The sequence below is a fragment of the Thermobia domestica genome, chromosome 7 (assembly GCF_964235325.1).
Source record: "Thermobia domestica chromosome 7, izTheDome1.hap1.1, whole genome shotgun sequence".
In the NCBI taxonomy this organism is placed as follows: domain Eukaryota; kingdom Metazoa; phylum Arthropoda; class Insecta; order Zygentoma; family Lepismatidae; genus Thermobia; species Thermobia domestica.
The window spans coordinates 294,981,257-295,002,328 of record NC_137460.1 but is presented as its reverse complement, the minus strand read 5'-3'; the positions used below and the strand labels follow the sequence as shown (position 1 = coordinate 295,002,328).

The window sequence follows — 21,072 nt, the reverse complement described above, 5'->3', positions numbered from 1 at the left end:
AAATGACTACTTTTGATTTTAACGTTGATTTCTGTAAGCAAGACCGTAACATGTGAGAAGGCAGGGGGACAACTCTCCCTCCAGGGAAGCTCCCGCTATTCGAGTGGGGCCCACTTTAAGACACAATTTTCTTACTCGATATACGAACGAACATGAAATTATAAATGAAGCATCAAACAGATTCACTACGTTACTTAAACAAAACAGCACATAAAAGTTAAATAAAACAAAAATGAGTCGTGGGCCAGAAAATATCTACTATTAGGGGCTCTAGAAATAATATTTATACGTATGACTGAGATTTGTCAATATTGTCCCCTTAATTAATTTGTCAGGTATGGAACGGGCCCAATAACGTGCGGGAGGGCCCACAAAGAGTAAGAGAAAGATGGAAAGAATGGGCCTGTTTTAGAATTTTGTGGGAGGGCTCAAAATAACTTTTTCTAGCGGGTCCAAATATTAATGCTTGCCTCCCAGAAAAAATCTAAGTGACGGCGCTGGCCGTAGGGTTAAAATGGTAACAGCTAGCAAAAAGTGCCTTCACTCACTGTCAATAACTAAAGCGTAATAAGAGCATATATCATCTCTATTGTCTGCGTAGCAAGAGATGGCCTCCGACAGATAGCTGCACGTGTTATAAACTAAATGAAAGGGAGGATTGTTAGCCAATCACTGCAGTATTCTTTCACTCTGTTACTAGGCAACGACCGCGCTGTTGCTGTGTCGGTAGCAGAGTGTTTGGCAACAGCGCCTCTGATTTCCACGCGCTCTAACCAACTGCCAGAAGCCAGCTATTGTTGCGCCGATAATACTCTAATCTATTCGGTTTGAATATTAATTGACAAGACATTACGTCAGAGAAACCAAATTTCTTTACGTGGTGTATACGTGACACTGTACTTCTTGTAAAATAGGGGAGGCGAACACAACCATGAGAGGTTTCAACATCAAGCAGTGGGAGTGATCGGAAAGCCATAAACTAAATATACTTCATATTATATAAAAATGATGTAGTTTCTACTCAAGTTTCATGAACATGGATAATTTTGATGGGTCTAGGATCTAGGAGAGATTTACTTAATACATTTTTGCTTGAATTAGTGAATTTAGCTCTTGCCTTTGACTCACTTTCATCCAAAACAATAGAAGTACAGACATTCCGCAAAAGACAGTTTGGCGAGTTCTACGTAAACGCTTACACTTGAAAGCATGCATAATTACAATGGCACAACAAATTACTGACGTAGATAAGGTTGCTCGTGGAGAATTATGTGTGGAAATGTTGGTTCGGATAGAGAAAAACGAGATATTCCTTAACACAATTATCTTCAGCAATGAGAGTACATTTCATATCAGTGGCAAGGTAAACACCCACAACTGTAGAATCTGGGACAGCGAAAACCCACGTCAAACCATTGAACACATCGGTGACAATCCAAAGGTGTTTTGTGCCGTTAGCAAATTTAAAATGTACGGTCCTTTTTTCTTCATGGAGGACACTGTCACTGGTATTGTGTATCTTGACATCAGGGCGCAAAATTTCAAAGTCAGATGCATTTGCCAATCCAAAAATGGTGGTCGCCAGTATCTCTGACGTACAAATCATGAGACCCCCCGGCCTTTGGTTTGACAAAGAAAGAGATTACATCAGGATTGAGGATAATCAATTTTGAATTGGACGATTCATATACATGTTAAAAATATCTTACCTTAAGACTTCACGTTTGTGTAACGCTCTCTCTCTGCGCTGAAGTACCAGCTGTCGATTGCAGTTTTCGGATTAAAGTCCTTAAGTGAAGGGCCGTTGATGAAAATAGTCAGTAAATCATCCAGTGTGTCAGTCTTCAGTGAATTCCTGTAGGAAGTCTTAGCTCTGTTGAGAGTGCTGAAGCCTCTCTCACATGGAGCAGTACTCACGGGTAAAACTGCACAAAATATGACAATTGGAAGCAAATTTGGGAATTTCGTAATTCAGTGTAAATTCTTTCAGTGTCTGATTGAACGCCAATGAAGAAAACAACCATTGGAGGCAGACCATTTCTATTGAGGGTGGGAAAGAGAGGCGAATTGTAACGTTGTAAAGACTTCGCTTTCTATGTCCGTTGTGAAGACTTCACATTCCGTGTTTTCTCTCACTCAGTGACAATTATTTTCGTGCAAAAGAAAAACTGCAGCCCTGTGAGTTTAGGCAGAAACCATTCCTATTGAACACTAGTCGCCAGGTCTAAATTTCTAGTCACCAATGGCGACCGGAAATTTTGCGCCCTGTTGACATGTTGAATTTTTTAATTTCTCGGATAAATGAAATCTAACAGCAACAAGGCGCGACCTATTACTAGCGGCAAGACGACGCACCGCCTCATTTCCTCAAGGAAGTTCGAGATTTCCTTGATATTCACTTCCCACGTCGGTGGATTAGCCATGCAGGTCCAATTGCATGGCCACCTCGCTCCCCCCTGTTGACATTTATGGATTTCTCCCTGTAGGGTTTCGTTCAAGATCAAGCATATGTTCCGCCCTTACCAGACAATGTTGCAAATTTGAGAAATCACTACTACGCTGCCGTTGCAGAAGTTACGCCCGATCAGCTGGAACGAGTGTGGGAGGAAATTGAGTTTCGGTGGGATATTCCCACATCACTAACAGCAGTCACATCGAATCAAAATGAGACTTTGATGTTTAACTTGAAGTATTTTGCTACAAATTGACAAATCTCTCGTCCCTTAAGGTGGATCGCCACCCGGAAGTAAGTACATATTTTAGCTCATTCCCTTAACTAATGCGCAATGAAACGTTACATGTTATAAATATTGTACTATAAGATAGAGTATTGTTTCTGCTATAGCACAAGACACTGATTCATTTGCTTGTGTCTCCTGATATCGAAAAATATAACAAAGAACAGAAAATATTTGATTCGTTTTACAATGAACACTCAAGCTGGCACTTGCTGGTAGATCTTACTAGAAGTGGTCTGTTTTATGAAATATTTGTTTGTATGTTTAAAGTATTTTAAGGTAACAATCTTATAACAAAATAGATATATTGTTTGACCGTTTTACGTGTTATGTTTCATATTTATTTAAATATTAATTTACATTTAAGGAAACACATTTTGAGACGAAACTTGCGCGGAACGCCATAATGCGTTGTTGCCAAATTTCTACGTTTACTGTAGTAGTTACAAAAGAAAATTCCTGGATTCTAGCGTTGCAGTTCGAGAAGCGGAATCGCGGTAAAGGTCGAAAACTAAGTTCTGCAGTGAGTATCTAAGCAGGATTTCATGAGCACTCCCTTTAGTATTTGACATCAGTAAACAGTAGACACTATCTGGCAATGCCACACTATTCAAGCAGCGTTTATCATAGCACTGAGAACACCTAGCGATCCACCTTAAGTAATGTCAATAAATTTCTAATATATTTTCAAAGTCACGTCAAAAATGGCCTGAGTCAAGCTTTCACGTCGAAAATGGCCTGAAACAAGGAGATGCGTTGTCGCCATTATTATTTAACTTCGTTCTGGAATACGCTATAAGGAAAATCAAAGATAGCAACCAGGGCGTACAGTTCAACGGTATTCACCAGGTTATCGCATATGCTGATGATGTAAATTTAATAGGCGATGATAGGAGAACAATAGAAAGAAATGCAGAGATCTTATTAGACGCTTGCAGGGACATGGGTTTAGAAGTAAATGCAGAGAAAACTAAATACATGGAAGTGCGTCGGGACCGGAATACAGCAAATTATGGATGCGTTAAAATATTAAATAATACTTTTGATAAAATAGATAGTTTCAAATATCTAGGATCAATATTAACAGAGGAAAATCATATTCACGAAGAAATTAAATGTCGACTAAAAGCAGGGAATTCGTGTTACTATTCGGTTCAAAATCTCTTGTCGTCGCGAATTCTGTCGAGGAATTAGAAGCTTAAAATATACAAAACGATAATTATGCCTGTTGTTCTGTATGGCTGCGAAGCATGGTCACTTACTCTGAGGGAAGAACATAGACTGAAAGTATTTGAGAACAAGATCCTGAGACGAATATTCGGACCCAAGAGGAACGGGAATGGGGAATGGCGGAAACTTCATAACGAAGAACTACATAATTTATATGGTCTACCCAACATTGTTAGGGTCGTAAAGTCTAGGAGGCTTAGGTGGGCGGGTCATGTAGCTAGAATGGAAGAAAGTAGAAACGCTTTCAAAGTCTTGACTGGAAGACCAATCGGAAAACGACCATTAGGAAGACCTAGGCGCAGATGGGAGGACAATATTAAGATGGATCTCGCAGAGATTGGAATACAAAGTAGAAACTGGATCTAGTTGGCTAAGGATAGAACTCAGTGGAGAGCTTTTGTGAACGCGGCACTGAACCTCTGGGTTCCATAGGCCACAGAGTTAGTTAGTTAGTTATATTTTCAAAGTTGCAAATTCCTTTTTGACTCATTATGTGAGCCACGACAAGCGAAGCGCCCAACTATGCTTTCGGTGCCATACACCTCCCTTGGTACATACCTCCATTATCTCGCTCAAAGTCCCCACTATGAAAATGGTTACTTACATAAATCCCGTAGTCCAAGTATAACCATAAATGAAAATTGCTTATAAGAATTTTATGACAATTAAGAAAAGTTTTATGAAAAAGTACAGTATGATGTTTTGTAATGGCTCTCATTGTTGAAATATACGGAAGGGATTAGTTGTTTGTAATCGTTTCATAGTGGGTGCTATAATGAAATTATAAGGAAACTACCGTAATTAAAAGGAATATATGAAAAATTTAATAAATGTATAGAGATAAATTGACCTGCATTAGTCATCACTTTTAGTCAATTAACAAAAATGCCAAACGTACGGGAATTGGTATATTACGATACTGCACACATACCAACTGCAAGAAAATATGGTAGCCTTAAAAGAAACTTGTTTGTTTAGGATGAAAACTAGAAAATGAAGCCTATAGACCACCAATTAACATTTACAGTTTCAGCTGTAGTCGTAGAGTAATGATTAATATAAGTATTTACTATTTTATGCTGTAGCTTAACATTTTATTATAATTTATATGCCATTTCCGTATTTGTATTCCAGTTTGATATTCCGCTTGTAGAATCACTAATTTGCATTTTCTCGACGAAATTATTGTAACATCACTTCACAAAAATACTCACTTCAACAACAACAACAATAAAATAAAATAAAATAAAATAAAATAAAATAAAATAAAATAAATAAAAAATATGCTTTTTAAAATTTTTAAGGAAGCATTTTTGACAATATAGTTGCTCCTAGTATGAGGAACCGCCATGCTACGTACACAACTGTACTAACGTTTGTATATCCTAGTACTTACGCACTATGTACTCGCAGCAGGGCGATAGAAGTTTTGCCAGCCTGGGAGGTACTTTCACATGACGCCCCTTTATTATTTTCTTTCTCAAATTTTGCCACCCATGTATTCTTTTCTTTTTTTAAATTTTACCGCCCATCAGACTTGCCGCCCTGGGCGGTGGCACGGCTCGATCCCCCTTCGCGCCGAACCTGACTCGCAGACATGTGAACTTGAAACTTTTGAGGCACACTAGGTGACGTCAGTTCCGGAAGTAAGCGTATTTCGAATGCGCATTTGTATCTTTTGGACACGACCACCATTTCGAAGACCTTGAATTTAATTCTTTTGCTCAAAACGTTTACTCTTTACCATAGGCGTCTTTGGCAAGTTAAAATGGGGGGGGGGGGTGACCACTAGAATGCTACTACACTCTTACTGAATTTACATCAAATTTATGAGTAAATGGTAATTTACTTGAATTATGAGATAACTGTATCCTCATACTACCTTTACCAATACAATCGATTGGTTGAACATGACGTATTTCGGCCAGTATTCGTTGCTCATTTGTTTTCGATGGGTTTCAAAGTCATGAGCTGCATATGGAACTTACAATGATTATATTTTACATTGACTTATAAATATTATAATGAAAGAATTACTTTCTTTTAAGTTTCTGAAAGATGGAACTTTGAAGTCCAATAGATCAAAGATAAATAAGGGAGGGGAAACTTACTTGCATGAGAATAAAGTGGAATATCCACCAGCATGTGCCGCTCTGTACTTCTTCCATATAGATCAGCATTGGTCATTTTCATCTACCCAACAAAATATTGGGGGGACACGTCCCCCTGACCCCCCGCCAGAGACGCCCATGCTCTTTACATCTCTTAACATTTTACTTGGAATCAACTTCAGCGTTCTCACTTCTACAATATCTGAAAGTTGGGTTCCATTCGTTTCACGGAAGCATTCAGAGAGTCATACTTATTTTTCAAGTTATTCGCTACTGTCATTGTACTTGAGCAATGAAAACACTTAGATGAAGACGATGTTCCTTGAAACGAATGTTGTTATCGAAAGTACAAGATCTTGTAATTATCCAAACAGCAAAGTATTGTCACTGGTAATTATAGCAAGCGATGGTTCCCAGTCCTTATGTCACACTACCACTGCACTGCGGCCATCTTCATCAACTTATTGGGTGCAACAGGGTATATAATAAGCACAATAAAAATTGACAATGCTTTCATATCTGACCATATCAAATACTTCAAGACGACAGAACGAACTTCGAATATTTGTGTTTCCATAATGATTAATCATACTATATTACAATTTGGCAATTCTCAAATTTCTTGTATCAATATAAAGTTTCTTTTCTCTCAAAGAGAAATGTGGATCACTCCCCCTCGAAACAAGATATTTTCAATTTGTGCCCTTTATGTTCCCAAAAGCTTCAAATAATGAGATTTAAATCAAGCTTCGAATGGCCATCGCGCCCAAAATATTTGTTGATGCACCAAAAAGCAATTTCGATAGATCGAATGTTTTTTCAACACAAGTCAAACCCTATTTATCCTGAATGGTTGTTCTTGTTAACGTGCTTAACAACTGCTTAACAAGTAATTGTTAAAAGAAAATGGAACATTCGTTAAACTAAATTAATATTCTTATTGTGACAATTCATTATTCATAGACTGTGATGAAGAATCGTTTCTTTCAACACAATGCTAAATATTATTTATGAATGTTAATTTTGAACTTGTAGTGGGTATGATAGAAGATATTGTGATAATTTGAAGGTTCATTCAACAGCTTTTATGCTTTACTATTCAAATTTAGAAACTAATCAGTAAGCAATAGAGACGAACTATAAGTAAATAGACACTGTCACATTTAGTTTATTTAATTTTTACCGCCGAAAATAAATCGATTTATGCACAATCAAGTTCAGTTGTCCCACCATTTGGTTCCTTCAGAGACCTAGCCCAATTGAGTATGGTATATAATGAATGAATTCTGCTATGTTGACATGTGGAATGTTGACCTACGTGTTAGGGAAACCTACACTACCTGTTGAAGGGAAGAAGACTTTTAGCAGCGTCATCTCGATGCATGATCAGACAGACATAGATAAGACGTACCGTATTCAGGTTATGTGATGTGTCTGACTCACGGAAACTTACGCAAAACTAATTTTACCAGTATATATCTGTTACATGGAAGCTCGTCTTCGATCAACAGATTAGACACATTCATAAACCCACTTGAGAATAAGAAAGAAGACCCTTCTTCAGTATAGACGTACTTTTACCGTTAAGATTATCCACACTTTTCACGAACCTAATCGCTTTCTATACCAGTTAGCATCCAACACCACACGGAAAATTAACTACGTTTTACTGTTAGTTAAGTCGGAGCAGTCTACATTCTTGGCAAGGGTTTCCTTAGATGTGTATGGAACTGCTACATGTCAACAGAGCTCAGAAAACCAATTTTAAAATTACATGATACTACAAGGGGTGTTTCACTGTCTCAGTTTGGCAATATTGGCTGCGGCGGAAAGTGGCTGTTATTTAGTAACACTGCAAACATATAATTTGTTTGTTGAAGTTTAGAGTCCCTTTCAAGCACCGATACTATATGAGACGTGGCTTTATAAAGTGTAAGGTGGAATGTGAACCACTGTATTGTTTTCAGTGCTCCTTCACTAGGAACCCATACACCAAAGGCTTACCACTAGGTTAGTATGGTGGATTGCAATGATAGCCTAGCTGATAGGTGACAATTGTTCTGATACTGTAACAGGGTCTAACTCATTTGCAGCTTTTCAACGATATATTTCCTGTCCTGTAATCCTTAGTTATTGACATGAATGTGGTCTAACAGCTGACTTTTGCGCTAATATGAACTGAAAAATGACTTGACCGATGATGAACAGCAAATTTTAAAAGTTTTCGGGAATTTTCTCCAAATTCATATCACCTTCAGTGGATGCGCTTAATTCGTTGGAACTTACTCAATTTTGAGATATAAAAGGTTTGAAGTATTTCCCTTGATTTCCACAGTATATCGCAATTTCTAAACCAGCAAAGATTAGTAAATGTGGACTGCTGTGATATTAAATATTTTCATGTTTCTGAAATGCTATTTACTTACTATTTATTTACAAGATGTCTCCGTATATATTAGTTACATTAAATTTTATATACAGCATTTACTTCTATTATTTTTGTACTTTCCTTTATATTTTCAGGACGTCCATGAAGTGTGCCCAGAGGAAATTTATAGTATAAAGTGCGCATTTTCATTATTGTACACTTTATAATGATCGAAATAACGAAAGTTGAGGATGAAGGTAACGAAACGGAGACGTTCCCATCCAGCTATTTGCCAATCACAAACGAGTGCAAACATGAAGATTCAGACTCCTCAGTGTGTTCGGATTATATTTCAACTCATATGGAAGAGAAAGAAATGAAAATGTTTCTTGAGGAAGAGCAATCTTGCATGAACTCTGATGATGAGGGTTACTATGTAGTGACTGAGGAGGTACCTGTCGAAGGTAAATTTAAAATGCCGTATGTGAAAAATGACTTTGATGAAGATAACATCCTCACTGAAGGTAAAGTTGAAATGGTGTACGTGGGAAGCAATGGCTTTCAAGAGAATGAAATACCGGCGGAAGGTAAAGTAGAAATGGCGTACGTGCAGGACAATGGTTTTGAAGAAAATAACATCCTGGCTGATGGTAAATTTGAGGTGCACGTGAAAAACAATGACTTTGAAGTGAATAACACCCTCGCTGAGAACAAATTTAAAATGCCACACGTGCGAAATAGCGACTTTAATGAGAATAACACCCTGGCTAAAGGTGAAGTTGAAATAGGGTATATGGAAAACAGTGGTTTTGATGTGAGTAACACCCTGTCTGATGGTCAATTTGAGGTGTACGTGGAAACTACAGACTTGGATGAGAATAAGATTTCTCAACTTGAAATAACATACATAGACCATACTGGGTTGTATAATAATAGCTCTTCGGATAAAGGACAGTCTGAAATTGTGCAAACAGGTAGCAATGACTTTAATGAAAATAACATTTCTGTTGAAAGTCAATTTAAAACAACGTACATAGAAACCACTGACATCAATGAGTATAACACTCTGGTTGAAGGTCAACTTGAAATAACATATATCGAGAACAATGTCCCCAATGAGAATTATACTCCGACTGAAGGTCAATTTCGAATAGTGTGTGTGGAAAACAATGGATTTGATGAAAATAACAATGTTGATTATTTTAACAACTTGGGGAACAGTTTCTCAGAAGAGAATGGAATGATCTTACTTGATGATTTAATGAAGATTGAAATTGAAGAGGAAGAAATAGAGAAAGAAATAGAGGAACAAATAGAGAAAGAGGAAGAGAAAGAAATAGAGAAAGAAGAGCAGAAAGATGAAAGAGAAAGGGAAAGCTATGAAGAAGTCATCAGTTACATGAACAGGTTTGTAGTTTTAACATAAGACATTCAATGTTCTGATAAGTATTTCAATCAACTTTGCAGGTTTTTGAAAGATTAATGCTAATTCGAAATTTTATTACGGTAAACAATGATGTGATACATTGCAAATGGAACAACAATTGTGTTGTTGTGAGTGAAACGTAGGCGCAAACAGAAACTATTTTCAATTCAGATGATGAAAGCAATACGCCCTGATTAGTCACAATTATTGTTCTTTATGCTAACAGGCTTTTCACCGAAGATATGTAATCGAAGTACAGATTTAATATTTCAACATTTTAGAAGCAATCATAGATTTAACTTAATTCAGAAAGAATCATAAATTTGAAAGTTATATTTCACAAATATTCACAGATTTAAGTATTTGAGATTGAATCACATTATATATATATATATATATATATATATATATATATATATATATATATATATATATATATATATACAGGGTTTGTCCGGGAAGTAATAGGACTTATTTTATTCCGCCATGACTGTATTTCGGAGCGTGCGCGCACCGACTGGATCCGGTAGAGGGCGTTCCTAGCTAACGAACGAGCGGCTGGTCAGTTGTCTCCGAGCACACGGAGAGTCAGGACAGGCTTTTTCGCGCGACGTGTTTCTGTGCGTGGTGGAAACCGAAAATGCAGCGTTCGTTAGAGCAGAGGTACGCGATTAAATTCTGTGTTAAACTCGGTAAATCTGCGACAGAGACGTTTGATATGATCAAGCAGGCTTACCCAGATGATGCTTTAGCAAGAAGTGGTGTGTTTCGGTGGCACAAGGCCTTTTCGGAGGGCCGGGAAGAGGTCGCCGATGAAGACCGTGCTGGAAGACCTTCGACTTCGACAAACACCGACAATGTGACTCGTGTGCGCGAAGTTTTGAACTCAGACCGTCGACTAAGTATTCGTTTAATTGCCCAGATGTTAAATTTACCAAAAACTGTGGTTCATGAAATTGTGACGGAGCATTTGAAAATGCGCAAGGTGTGCGCGAAGATTGTCCCAAAAGTGTTCACTGACGACCAGAAATTGCGGCGAGTGGAATTGTGCCAAGAAAATTTGAACATGTGTGAAAGTGACCCCTAATTTTTGAATAACGTAATCACAGGTGACGAAACATGGATCTTTGACTATGATCCCGAGACAAAGAGGCAATCTTTCGAGTGGTACACGCCGGCGTCTCCTCACCCAAAAAAGGGAAGAATGAGCAAATCCAAAGTGAAAACGATGCTTATTGTCTTTTTTTGACATCAAAGGCATCGTCGACCATGAATTTGTTCCTCCTGGACAAACCGTCAACGCAAAGTTTTACGTGGAAGTGTTCAAGAGACTCAAACGAAGGGTCAATCGGGTCCGACCAGACATCGGAGCCGACTGGAAGCTGTACCACGACAACGCCCCGGCTCACACCGCCTTTCTTGTGAACAGCTACCTGACCAAGGCCGGCATCCCAACGCTTCCACAGCCGCTCTACAGCCCAGATGTGGCCCTCTCGGACTTCTTTTTGTTTCCTCGCCTGAAACGCCCGATGAAAGTCGAGCATTTTGAGACGACAGAGGGGATCCAAGCAGCTTGCACCGCGGCTCTCAAGGCTATTCCGGAGAATGAATTCCGTGACGCCTTCAATGCTTGGAAATCGCGCTGGCAGCGCTGCATCGACGCAGAAGGAGCCTATTTTGAAAGTTTTTAAAGAATTGTAACGATTGGCTCAATCCGGACAAACCCTGTATATATATATATATATATATATATATATATATATATATATATATATATATATATATATATATATATATATATATATATATATATATATATGTATGTCCCTTATATAAGGTAATTTTGTGTTAGGATACACACACCCATGAAATGTATTCTATGTTAGCGTAAATACACATTAGTGAAATAGCAACTCTCTACGAGAAAGTTAACCAGTGCCGACTTCACGACAGTCATGAAATGACGTTTCCGTATTAGAATATAGTTTAGAATGTCCAACTGTGATAACGAAGAAATCAAAAGATACAGAGAAACGAAACTTTGCACGAAGCAGCTAGAGGGAGGAGGACACCTGCCCGTGTATTGACGAATGTCACCGAATGAACAGTGTTGCCAACCTAAGAAAAAGTTACGTTTTTGTGAATCGAATGACCTAAATTGGATATCATCATTCGAAGCAACAATGAAAATAAAGACAAAAGAGATGGTAAAGCAGATTAGTGTTGCAAGCGTTTTAGAAATAACGTGAAACATATGTTAAATGCAAACGCCGTTGGCGCACCCAGCATTGCCATCTTTTACAAACCACACTTCTCAGCTTTAACAAGACACCAAATATCTCTGTACGTGATTTATCGAACTCACATATCCACAGTACTCTTCTTCATGATCTACAAGTGCCGGATTTATGTATAAGCTAAACAAGCTATAGCTTTGGGCCCCACTCTCTTGGGAGCCCCCAAAATTAAAGGAAACAACTGGATGTATATTTCCAAAATATAAGAAAAATAATAAAATCTACATATAGCAACAGTGCTTGTGTAAAATCTACATATAGCAACAGACTCCTATGATGTAAGTAATGGGGCCCCTTTTGCTAGCCTGCTTCCTAAAATATCACTAGTTTCTTCATTTCTGTATAGGGTGCTTACGTTCATCTTGATACTTAAAGGGTCCATTACCTTCAATAGCTTAAGGCCCCACCAAACCTAAATCCGACTCTGTGTTCTACCGCCTTGCATTATAGGTTCTAAACCATACCGCACTAGTGACCTATTCCGATTTATTGTACCTTTTCCAAACTCAAGTTTTCTCTTTTGTTAAAGGCAACGAGTCATTGCAAACAGTTCTTGTCAATATTTAAGGTGTATAGAACGTTAGTATCTCATTTTCTGTATGCACCAACGGAGTTTGCATTTAACACATGTTTCACGTAATTTGTCGAAAAGTTTGCAACACTGATCTGCGTTTATAATCTCTTTTGTCTTTATTTTCATTGTTTTTCCGAATGATGATATCGAATTTGGTCATTCGATTTACAAAAATATAACTGTTTTGGGTTGGCCACACAGATCATCTGGTGATGTTTATCAATACATAGGCAGGTGCCCTCATTTCTCTAGTTGCTTCGTGCAAAGTTTTGTTTCTCTGTCTTTTGGTTTCTCCGTTATCACGGTTTGACGTTCTAAATTATAATGTGAAAACGTCATTTCATAACTTTGTCGTCAAGTCGGTCTCGTAGAGAGCTGCTATTTTACTAATGCGTGTTTACGATCATATAGAGTACATTTCGTTTGTGAGTGTATCGTAGCACGAAATTACCTTATATAAGGGACATCCTAATATATATATGAATAATAGCGATGTTAAGGTATAAATAATGCAGAAAGAATCATAGATAATCATAACAATAATTAACAATAATAGATTTATGACAAATACTTCAGAATCAGTCATAGATATAAGACATACTTCCCAATTATAGATGCTAGATACAAACATTTCATAACTAATCATAACTAATCATAGATTAACATTAATAGATGTCAGGAACTAACATTTAAGAAAGAAAAAAAAATGAAATGAAACTTTCAAGTTTTATGTCCCATGTTTAAGCCGGCTAGGCTAAACGAGACGGAACATTTAAGAAAAGATCATAGATATTAAACATATATACATTGAAAATAAACACCTTAAAATGTTCATTTCTATCAATCATACAGGTGTTTGCAAACAGACATAAAGCAGAGGATACATTCTGTTTATAATTATTTAGTAAATGTCTTAAAACTCATATCTAAGATTTATATATATCCCTCAGAAGATGCCAAGTCAACTTCGTGAGGACTTCGACTTTACTTTTGTCACTGCCTTAAGAGAACCTTAATACCACAGATAAAGAAGTCTGGTAATTATAATACAAGTAACTTCCACTATCTGGAAGTAAACGTATGATTCGTAAGGCGTATAAATACGGTTGTGATGCTGTTAGGATTACACGTTCAATATCTGAGATCCTGTACTCTATCGTCAACAGAATTAAGTTAAATATTTGGTAATATTTGCTAATTATTATCTTCTAATCCACGTGGACTCTTTATTTCTTAACTATAAAAAATTTGTTTAAATATTACTTTTGTTTAGTAAGCACATATACTTCTGAATAACCCGTAATCAAATTTCTCACATACAATATTATCCGTATACATGCAGCTCAATTTGAATCTAGTCTTGATTACGTTTAAATAGAAACAAGGTAAGTAACACCCTAAACTCAAATGAAACTAAAGGAATCTGCACGGAAGTGTAGATTGTATCAGTCGCGGATCCATGGGGGGCTATAGTTCCCCTTGACGCTCAGATATACACAGGATAAAATGGACTTCAATCCTGCTTTATACTGAATAAAACGGCAAACTATGGTTTAGCCCCTCCCTTGATCATATCCTGGATCCGCCACTGGATTGTATACACATTTATCGTATTATATAAAACGAAACATTTATCGTGTAATTTTTATTTATATAATGAAATATTTCAATTGAGAACATCTGGTACCCCAGATTGACACCAGTTTATGCTAACTTGGCTCGTGTTATTTACATGTCTTTTAACTACCTCAAATGTGGAAATATTTACTAACGATTAAAAGAAAGTGAAGTTTGAAAGGGTCGAACTAGAAATTTTGCTCTATATTATTTTCCAATTTATTTCTCTGATGTCCCAATATCTTTTTCAAATTTTACCCTATATACTTTAGGATTTTTTTTTCGCTGTTAGTATAACAATCACTTTTTAATGATAAGTTAATGGTGATGATCAATTAATAAATGTTAACTAATAATACTTTCATATTTGTTAATTTGCGAATCGCAAATAGTAAGAAACACTTTTGTTTTCTAAGTCCTGGACTGCCAAGCAGCCAGGTCCAAATTCCAAGGAGCTTGGACGGAGTTAGCCCAATCAGAAGATATTTATAATGAAAACACCCTCTTCGGATTTATTATTGGTATCTGTAACAACTCTATAGCTTAGTATATATAGTAATCTCATAGAAGAACTTCACAAGATTATTTTAAAAAGTTGTTAATTTCTAATTTTTTTTTTTTAAAATTCTTCCATAATTACTTTAGAAGAAACTAAAATTCATTAGAATGAAATAACTTTATGACATTTCTATAGTAAATTTCAGATTTAGCAGTGCACTAAAGATTAATCGGGAGGATAACTATACCTAGGCAAGGGCGCCGATCTTGGAGAGGCAAGGGGGCCCGGCCTCACCCCAAAAGCTCATATGGACCCCCTCCTTGTATTTATGAATATACCATATTTGGCATAATTTGAATGCAATTTGTCTTAAAATCCTCATATATGCCTTCTGCATCTGTATGTCCCCCCCCAAATTTACAGAGAAATCGGCGCCCTTGTACCTAGGCATTATTCGTCAATTTTCAATTTATAGTAGGGAATGATGAATAGGTTTGACACATATTTTAGCATAAGTAATTTTGCATGTACGCGAAGGTTTAAGCTTTTTTGAATTTCTATTGGATTAAATGTTCATTTTTTTTTGTTTATATACTACTTTCAGGTCGTCGACATAAGAAGGCATAATCAACCCATAATTATATGTCAGAAAAATGTAGTGAAAATATAGGGTTGTTTCTCACTTGGATTATTCCATTTCCTTCCAGCAATTATTTCCTAACTATTCAATTTCCTTAATCACTCCTTTGCTTTAGCCTAAACAGCAAAACCATAGGACATTAAAATTCCAATAAAACTGACAATTTTCATTTTTATTATTGAATATAACCTAGAAGTTTATTTAACTGCTTAAGACATATTTATAAGTTCATAACAATGGAACTAATGGAACATCTAGTTTTTTTTTGGTTAACGGTGTAAAAAGTCAATTACTTTCTTTAAAAGAAGCATAAGAAGTTTTAATAAGTAAATAAGAAAATCATTATATGTTATTATTAAAATTTATTTCTGTAGTAGGCGTATAGAGTTTTCTTTCTTACAAATATGAAATGATAGTTGGTAACTTCTCCAATACTACACACACACACAAAAAAGTAGTTTAAATATATTAATGCATGTACCAAATCATCCTTAGTTAAATATTACTCTTCTGCCTGTGTTTAGAAACTCGAAATACAGTTCTGAATAAATATCAAGATATATAAATTCCAACACTATCTCTATACTATTTCTTGAAGCTTTAGTTAATAGAGAATAATACGTGAACAACTTAGGATAAGCTAGAAACATATAATATAGCTAGTTCTATCTCTAAATACACACACACACTTCCCAAAATAGAAAGTTTTCATAATAAAGATGTAAAATGTACTTTTCAGGAGGGATAGCTACGATGAAGATAAACTGTTGTTATTCGAAGATCACAATGAAAATGATAAGTATATAGAGAATGAATCAGAATCAAACATTCCCATTATTATTGAATACAGTTGCCCAGATTGTAATGAGCTGTTTCTATCAGTGGATGATCTGTTTAACCATGCCAAGAAGCATATCATCGATCGTCCATTCCGCTGTTATCGATGTGGAAAAGCTTTTGCCACAAAAGGTAATTTGGACAACCACCTCAGAACCCATTCAGGTACAAGATTTTCATGCTATCACTGTGAGAAGACGTATTCAGACGAGGGCCACTTGCGTAGACACTTGCGCAAGATCCCTGGTGGAGCCCCATTCCACTGTGACCAATGCGGGAAAAAGTTTGTCACTCTCTTAAATTTGGAACAGCACATGCGTCGTCACGACTTCAATGTTCCTTCGTTAACATGCGCTGAATGCGGGAAAACGTATGCGTGCAGAAGTAACTTAAAGCTTCACTACCGCCATTGCCACCCTGATAAGCTAAGCACTTTAGAGCTGAGTCGAAGAAGAGCCAGAAATACTTTACAACGTGAAGAGTTGGTTTACTGCTGTGAATTTTGTGGCAAAACCTTAACGTGTCGCAAGTCTTTTCAGTTCCACTTGGCAGCACATATCGTGGAAGAACCATTTGAATGTGCTACTTGTGGGAAGACTTACATGTTTAAAAGATCTCTGGAGCAACACATACGTGTAAAACATTTGCGTGCCGTAGAGTTGCCCCCACTGCCTGAAGGGCGGAAACGACGTCCATACAAGAAGAGGAACCCAGGAATATTAGCCTGTAAGTATTGCGGCCGAATTTACGACGATAAACGGAAATTGCGAATCCATGTGCAAGGCCACACTTATAAGCGGCCATCGCTGTGTCCCTATTGCGGAGAATATTTCAGGCATTTGACGAGCTATTGGAGACATATGAGGAGAAAGCATGGCCTTGGAAGATCTAACAATGGATCTGACCAGAAATAAATTCACGAAGGAAATGAACTACATTTATTTATATTATTCTGAGTAATATAAGCTTATTTATGTTTTCATTGCAAAATTTGATTAATTCTAAATTTCTTACAATGTACTATTATTCTACTTGAAGATTTACAAATAAGAATTATGATCAACTGTTCTAATTTTTACATCTCTAATAACGTTATATTAGATGGTGTTGCATGTAAACTTTCAGTAGACAAGCAAGCCAGATAAAATGAAATGGTGATAAAGATTTGTGCAGTACTCTACTAAAAGATCTGAAATTTTATGGTGGTATTACTCATGTTGTAATTATTCGACAAAAATAAGTAGTGAATAATTACCCCACGTTTTTTTCATTAAATAGATTTACAAGTAGCTCGTGTAGAATTATATTGCATATAAGTAATTTGAAATGTCTCATAAGTAATCATGAAATTGATTTCACTAAAATTATTAAGCACTCTAAGATTGTATACTTGTTACTAATTTCATGACTGTAATATGTGTTACTATCCTGATTGCTCATTACATTGTATACGAATACTTCATATATCCATTGTATAGAATACAGAATACTGTTTCTATATTTCTAAAGTCCTCTATCGTACTTTATAGTGGAAGATAAAGAATTATTTCGTAACTGATATGTCGAAATGGATGTTAAAAATCTCCCATAATAATGACTTAAATCAAGGAAATTCTTCATCGTAAAATAGGAAATGACGGTGTGAAGACACAAAGCGTTCTCTATTTGAAACATAAAAAATGGAAACATTGTAGATTAAATTTGAAAAAGAAAACGAAAAACAGAAAATTTGGATTTCTGATTAATATAGTTCATTGAGCAAGGATTCAGTATAATTATTATGCTTGTAATATGTGATGCATGTTTCTTAGCTGACAGAAATGTTCGAAATTTTATTATCTTGTCGAAACAGATTTATTGTATATTCGATATCGATGATTTTGAGCTGAACGTATGATTGAAAATGTTTGTTAAAATATTCACATAGTTGATAGTAAGGAAAATTTGTTCTCTATAATCAATAATTAACATCTCTTTTCATATTGTTGATAAACCATACGCTATTTAAATTTGGTAGTAGCTATATTACGAGTTTCAAGTTTTATCTTTATTTAGATTACACTTTCGCAGTTATTAAATAATTAAGAACAAGACAGAATATGAAGCGCCAAATACAGTGTATAAATTTATTTGATACCAACAAAAATTAAATGCTTCGTGTTTATTTTAGTTTAGAAGGAATGTTCGATTTGCTGGAGGGATGTTGGAGCTTCCTCTGCGATCTATTCTTTAATCTTGGTTTAAGGAAACTATTCCTTAGCCAATGAATTTTGTGCAAATAGTAAAGCGGCTCTATGTAAACCAATATTGCTCAATAAAAGTAGCGCTATTCTTGTTGAAAGAAAATTCTAAAATTATTGTCAAAATTGTATTCTAAGAATTTATTTATTTATATTTATGTATAGTCCCAGGCATAGTATATTGGCCATTTTACAACGAGACATGTATCAAGAAAACATAACAGATTTTTAATAAGAAACGTGTAACGGCAATAATAGTAACACTAACAGAATATCGACAAAACATTAACAAATTTCTCCATGTAATAACACAATGTAAGTAGTAGAACAAGATGTTTGACATTTTTTCTTTTCTTTTGTTTTCATTGTAAACCTGAAGCTTTTAGTGTCTTCTGGAATACTTTTTTTCCTGAGCAGAAACAAAGTATTTTATTACAAATTCGCATAACATAATATGAGTTCATAAACCGCCTACAAAAGGGAGATCTCTTCTAATTCTTTGCTGGTTGGGAAAGTTCCTAAAATATCTGACACATTTCCCCGTAGAATGGCTATACTAATCCGTTGTATTAGGAATGCTCTTGCTCGGGTATCTCCCGATTTAGCGATATGCGTTGGCCAACTTCATTGACGAAATTTAGTCCTTCTTGTCCCCATGAACCACTTGATTCAATTGCTATTATCAAAATTGTTTGGAAATAAATACTAAATCAAATTTTCATGTCTTCTCTAATATGTCTTCTAATTCTAAAATTTATTTTAATTTTTGAACAAGAGTAGATTTATTTATTCTATAGTAGCAGAAATGACCGGCTTCGCATAGGAAGAATAATATTAGTGCAAAATATTTGAAATTAATTATATTAATTCGTGTTATTAAACAGTTCAAAATCGTTTGTCGTCACGAATCTGTCGAGGAATTTAAAGCTTAAAATAAATAAAACGACAATCATATGTGTTGTTCTGTATGGCTGCGAAACATGGTCGCTTACTCTGAGGTAAGAACGTAGACTGAAAGTATTTGAGAACAAGATCCTGAGACGAATATTCTGACCCAGGAGAAACGGGAATGAGGGAATGACGAAAACTTCATGACGAGGAACTGTTATACCATTTATCAAAGAATTTTAGAGTCATAGGGCCTTATGCAGAGTCGTTTTGATGCGTGATTAGTGTCATACGAAAGAGTTCGACTTAATATATTTCCTGCAGTAGTCAAGCTTTTAGTTTGACGCTAATCATACGTCAAAATGACTATGTATAAGGCACATGAAGTCCAGGAGACTCAAGTGGGTAGGTTGGGTAGGTCATGTAGCCAGAATGGAAGAAAATAGGGACGCTTTCAAAGTCTCAATTGGAAATTTAATTGGAAAACGACCATTAGGAAGACCTAGGCGCAGATACGAGGACAATATTAAGATGGATCTCGCAAAAGTAGGAATACCAAGCAGAAACTGAATCCAGTTGGCTAAGGATAGAAGTCAGTGGAGAATTTCGTAAGCCATACAGTTAGAGAGTTAGTTATTTGAAAATAAAGAACGGAGTAGAATAATTATCAGAGAAACGCCTTCGGCGTTGCCCTCGTCAGAAAAAAGTAACTGAGTAGAATGTATAACGGCGTTGCACCTGTGACAAAGTAACGAACAGAGTAAAATAAATAAAGACAAATAACGCCTTCGGCGTTGTCTATGTCAAAAATAAAGAATTGAGTAAAATAAATAACGACGTCAATTCCTCGGCAGCTTCTTCTTCTAAGCTTGCCCTCTTCAGATCACTGTCCTCCACCTGTTTCTATCTTGTGTGACACCACACTGTACTATATCGTTCTGCACACAAGCTCTCACTATTTCTTTGGCTGGCCTCGCGTTCGTTTCCCATTGAGTTCTATAGCATTCACTTGGTGAGCTACATTTTCCAAAGGTCTTCTTTTTACATGCCAAAATCATCACAATATACTATCTTGTAGCTTTTGTACTATTGGTCTCACCTTTACTGTTCCCCGATTACTTAATTCTTAATCATGTCCTTTCGCGTCACTCCACACATTCAGTGCAGCATTTTCATCTCAGCAACATTCAGCTTCTCCTCTCTCGTCTTCCTTGTCCAACATCCCCCATCCGTATAATATGGCAGGCTTCACTACTGCTTTATATAGTTTTCCTTTAAGGTGAATTGGTACCATGTCACGCAAGTACTCCTGTTGTTTCTCTTCATTTTGTCCAACTGCTGGTAATTCTACCCTTCATATCTTCTATTTCTGTAGTATTGACCCCAAGTACTTGAATTTACTCGTGGGCTGCGGTGGCTCAGTGGTACAGTTTTCATCTCTGGTGCATGGGGTCCCTGATTCGATCCCAGCTCGACCCAAGTGAACTTTGTGTTGGACAAAGACCGTGTGTGTGGGTTTTCTTGGGGTTCTCTCGTTTCCTCCTACTTTCTTCATTTCACTATTTCATTCATCTCTCATCATCACCGTCTCCTTTAGCCTAGCCGGC

General features: G+C 36.4%; 1 protein-coding gene across 1 annotated transcript in view; it reads left to right on the top strand.

Moving 5' to 3' along the window:
• Window positions 1-19,041, top strand: part of LOC145691067 (uncharacterized) — a 28,238-nt gene extending 9,197 nt beyond the window's left edge. The window contains exons 2-3 of the mRNA XM_081766724.1: window positions 8,603-9,854; window positions 16,240-19,041. Of these exons, the coding sequence (XP_081622850.1) occupies window positions 8,674-9,854; window positions 16,240-17,251 (2,193 nt within the window). The 5' untranslated portion in view covers window positions 8,603-8,673 and the 3' untranslated portion in view covers window positions 17,252-19,041. The remainder of the gene's footprint in view (window positions 1-8,602; window positions 9,855-16,239) is intronic.
• The last annotated feature ends 2,031 nt before the right edge of the window (window positions 19,042-21,072 follow it).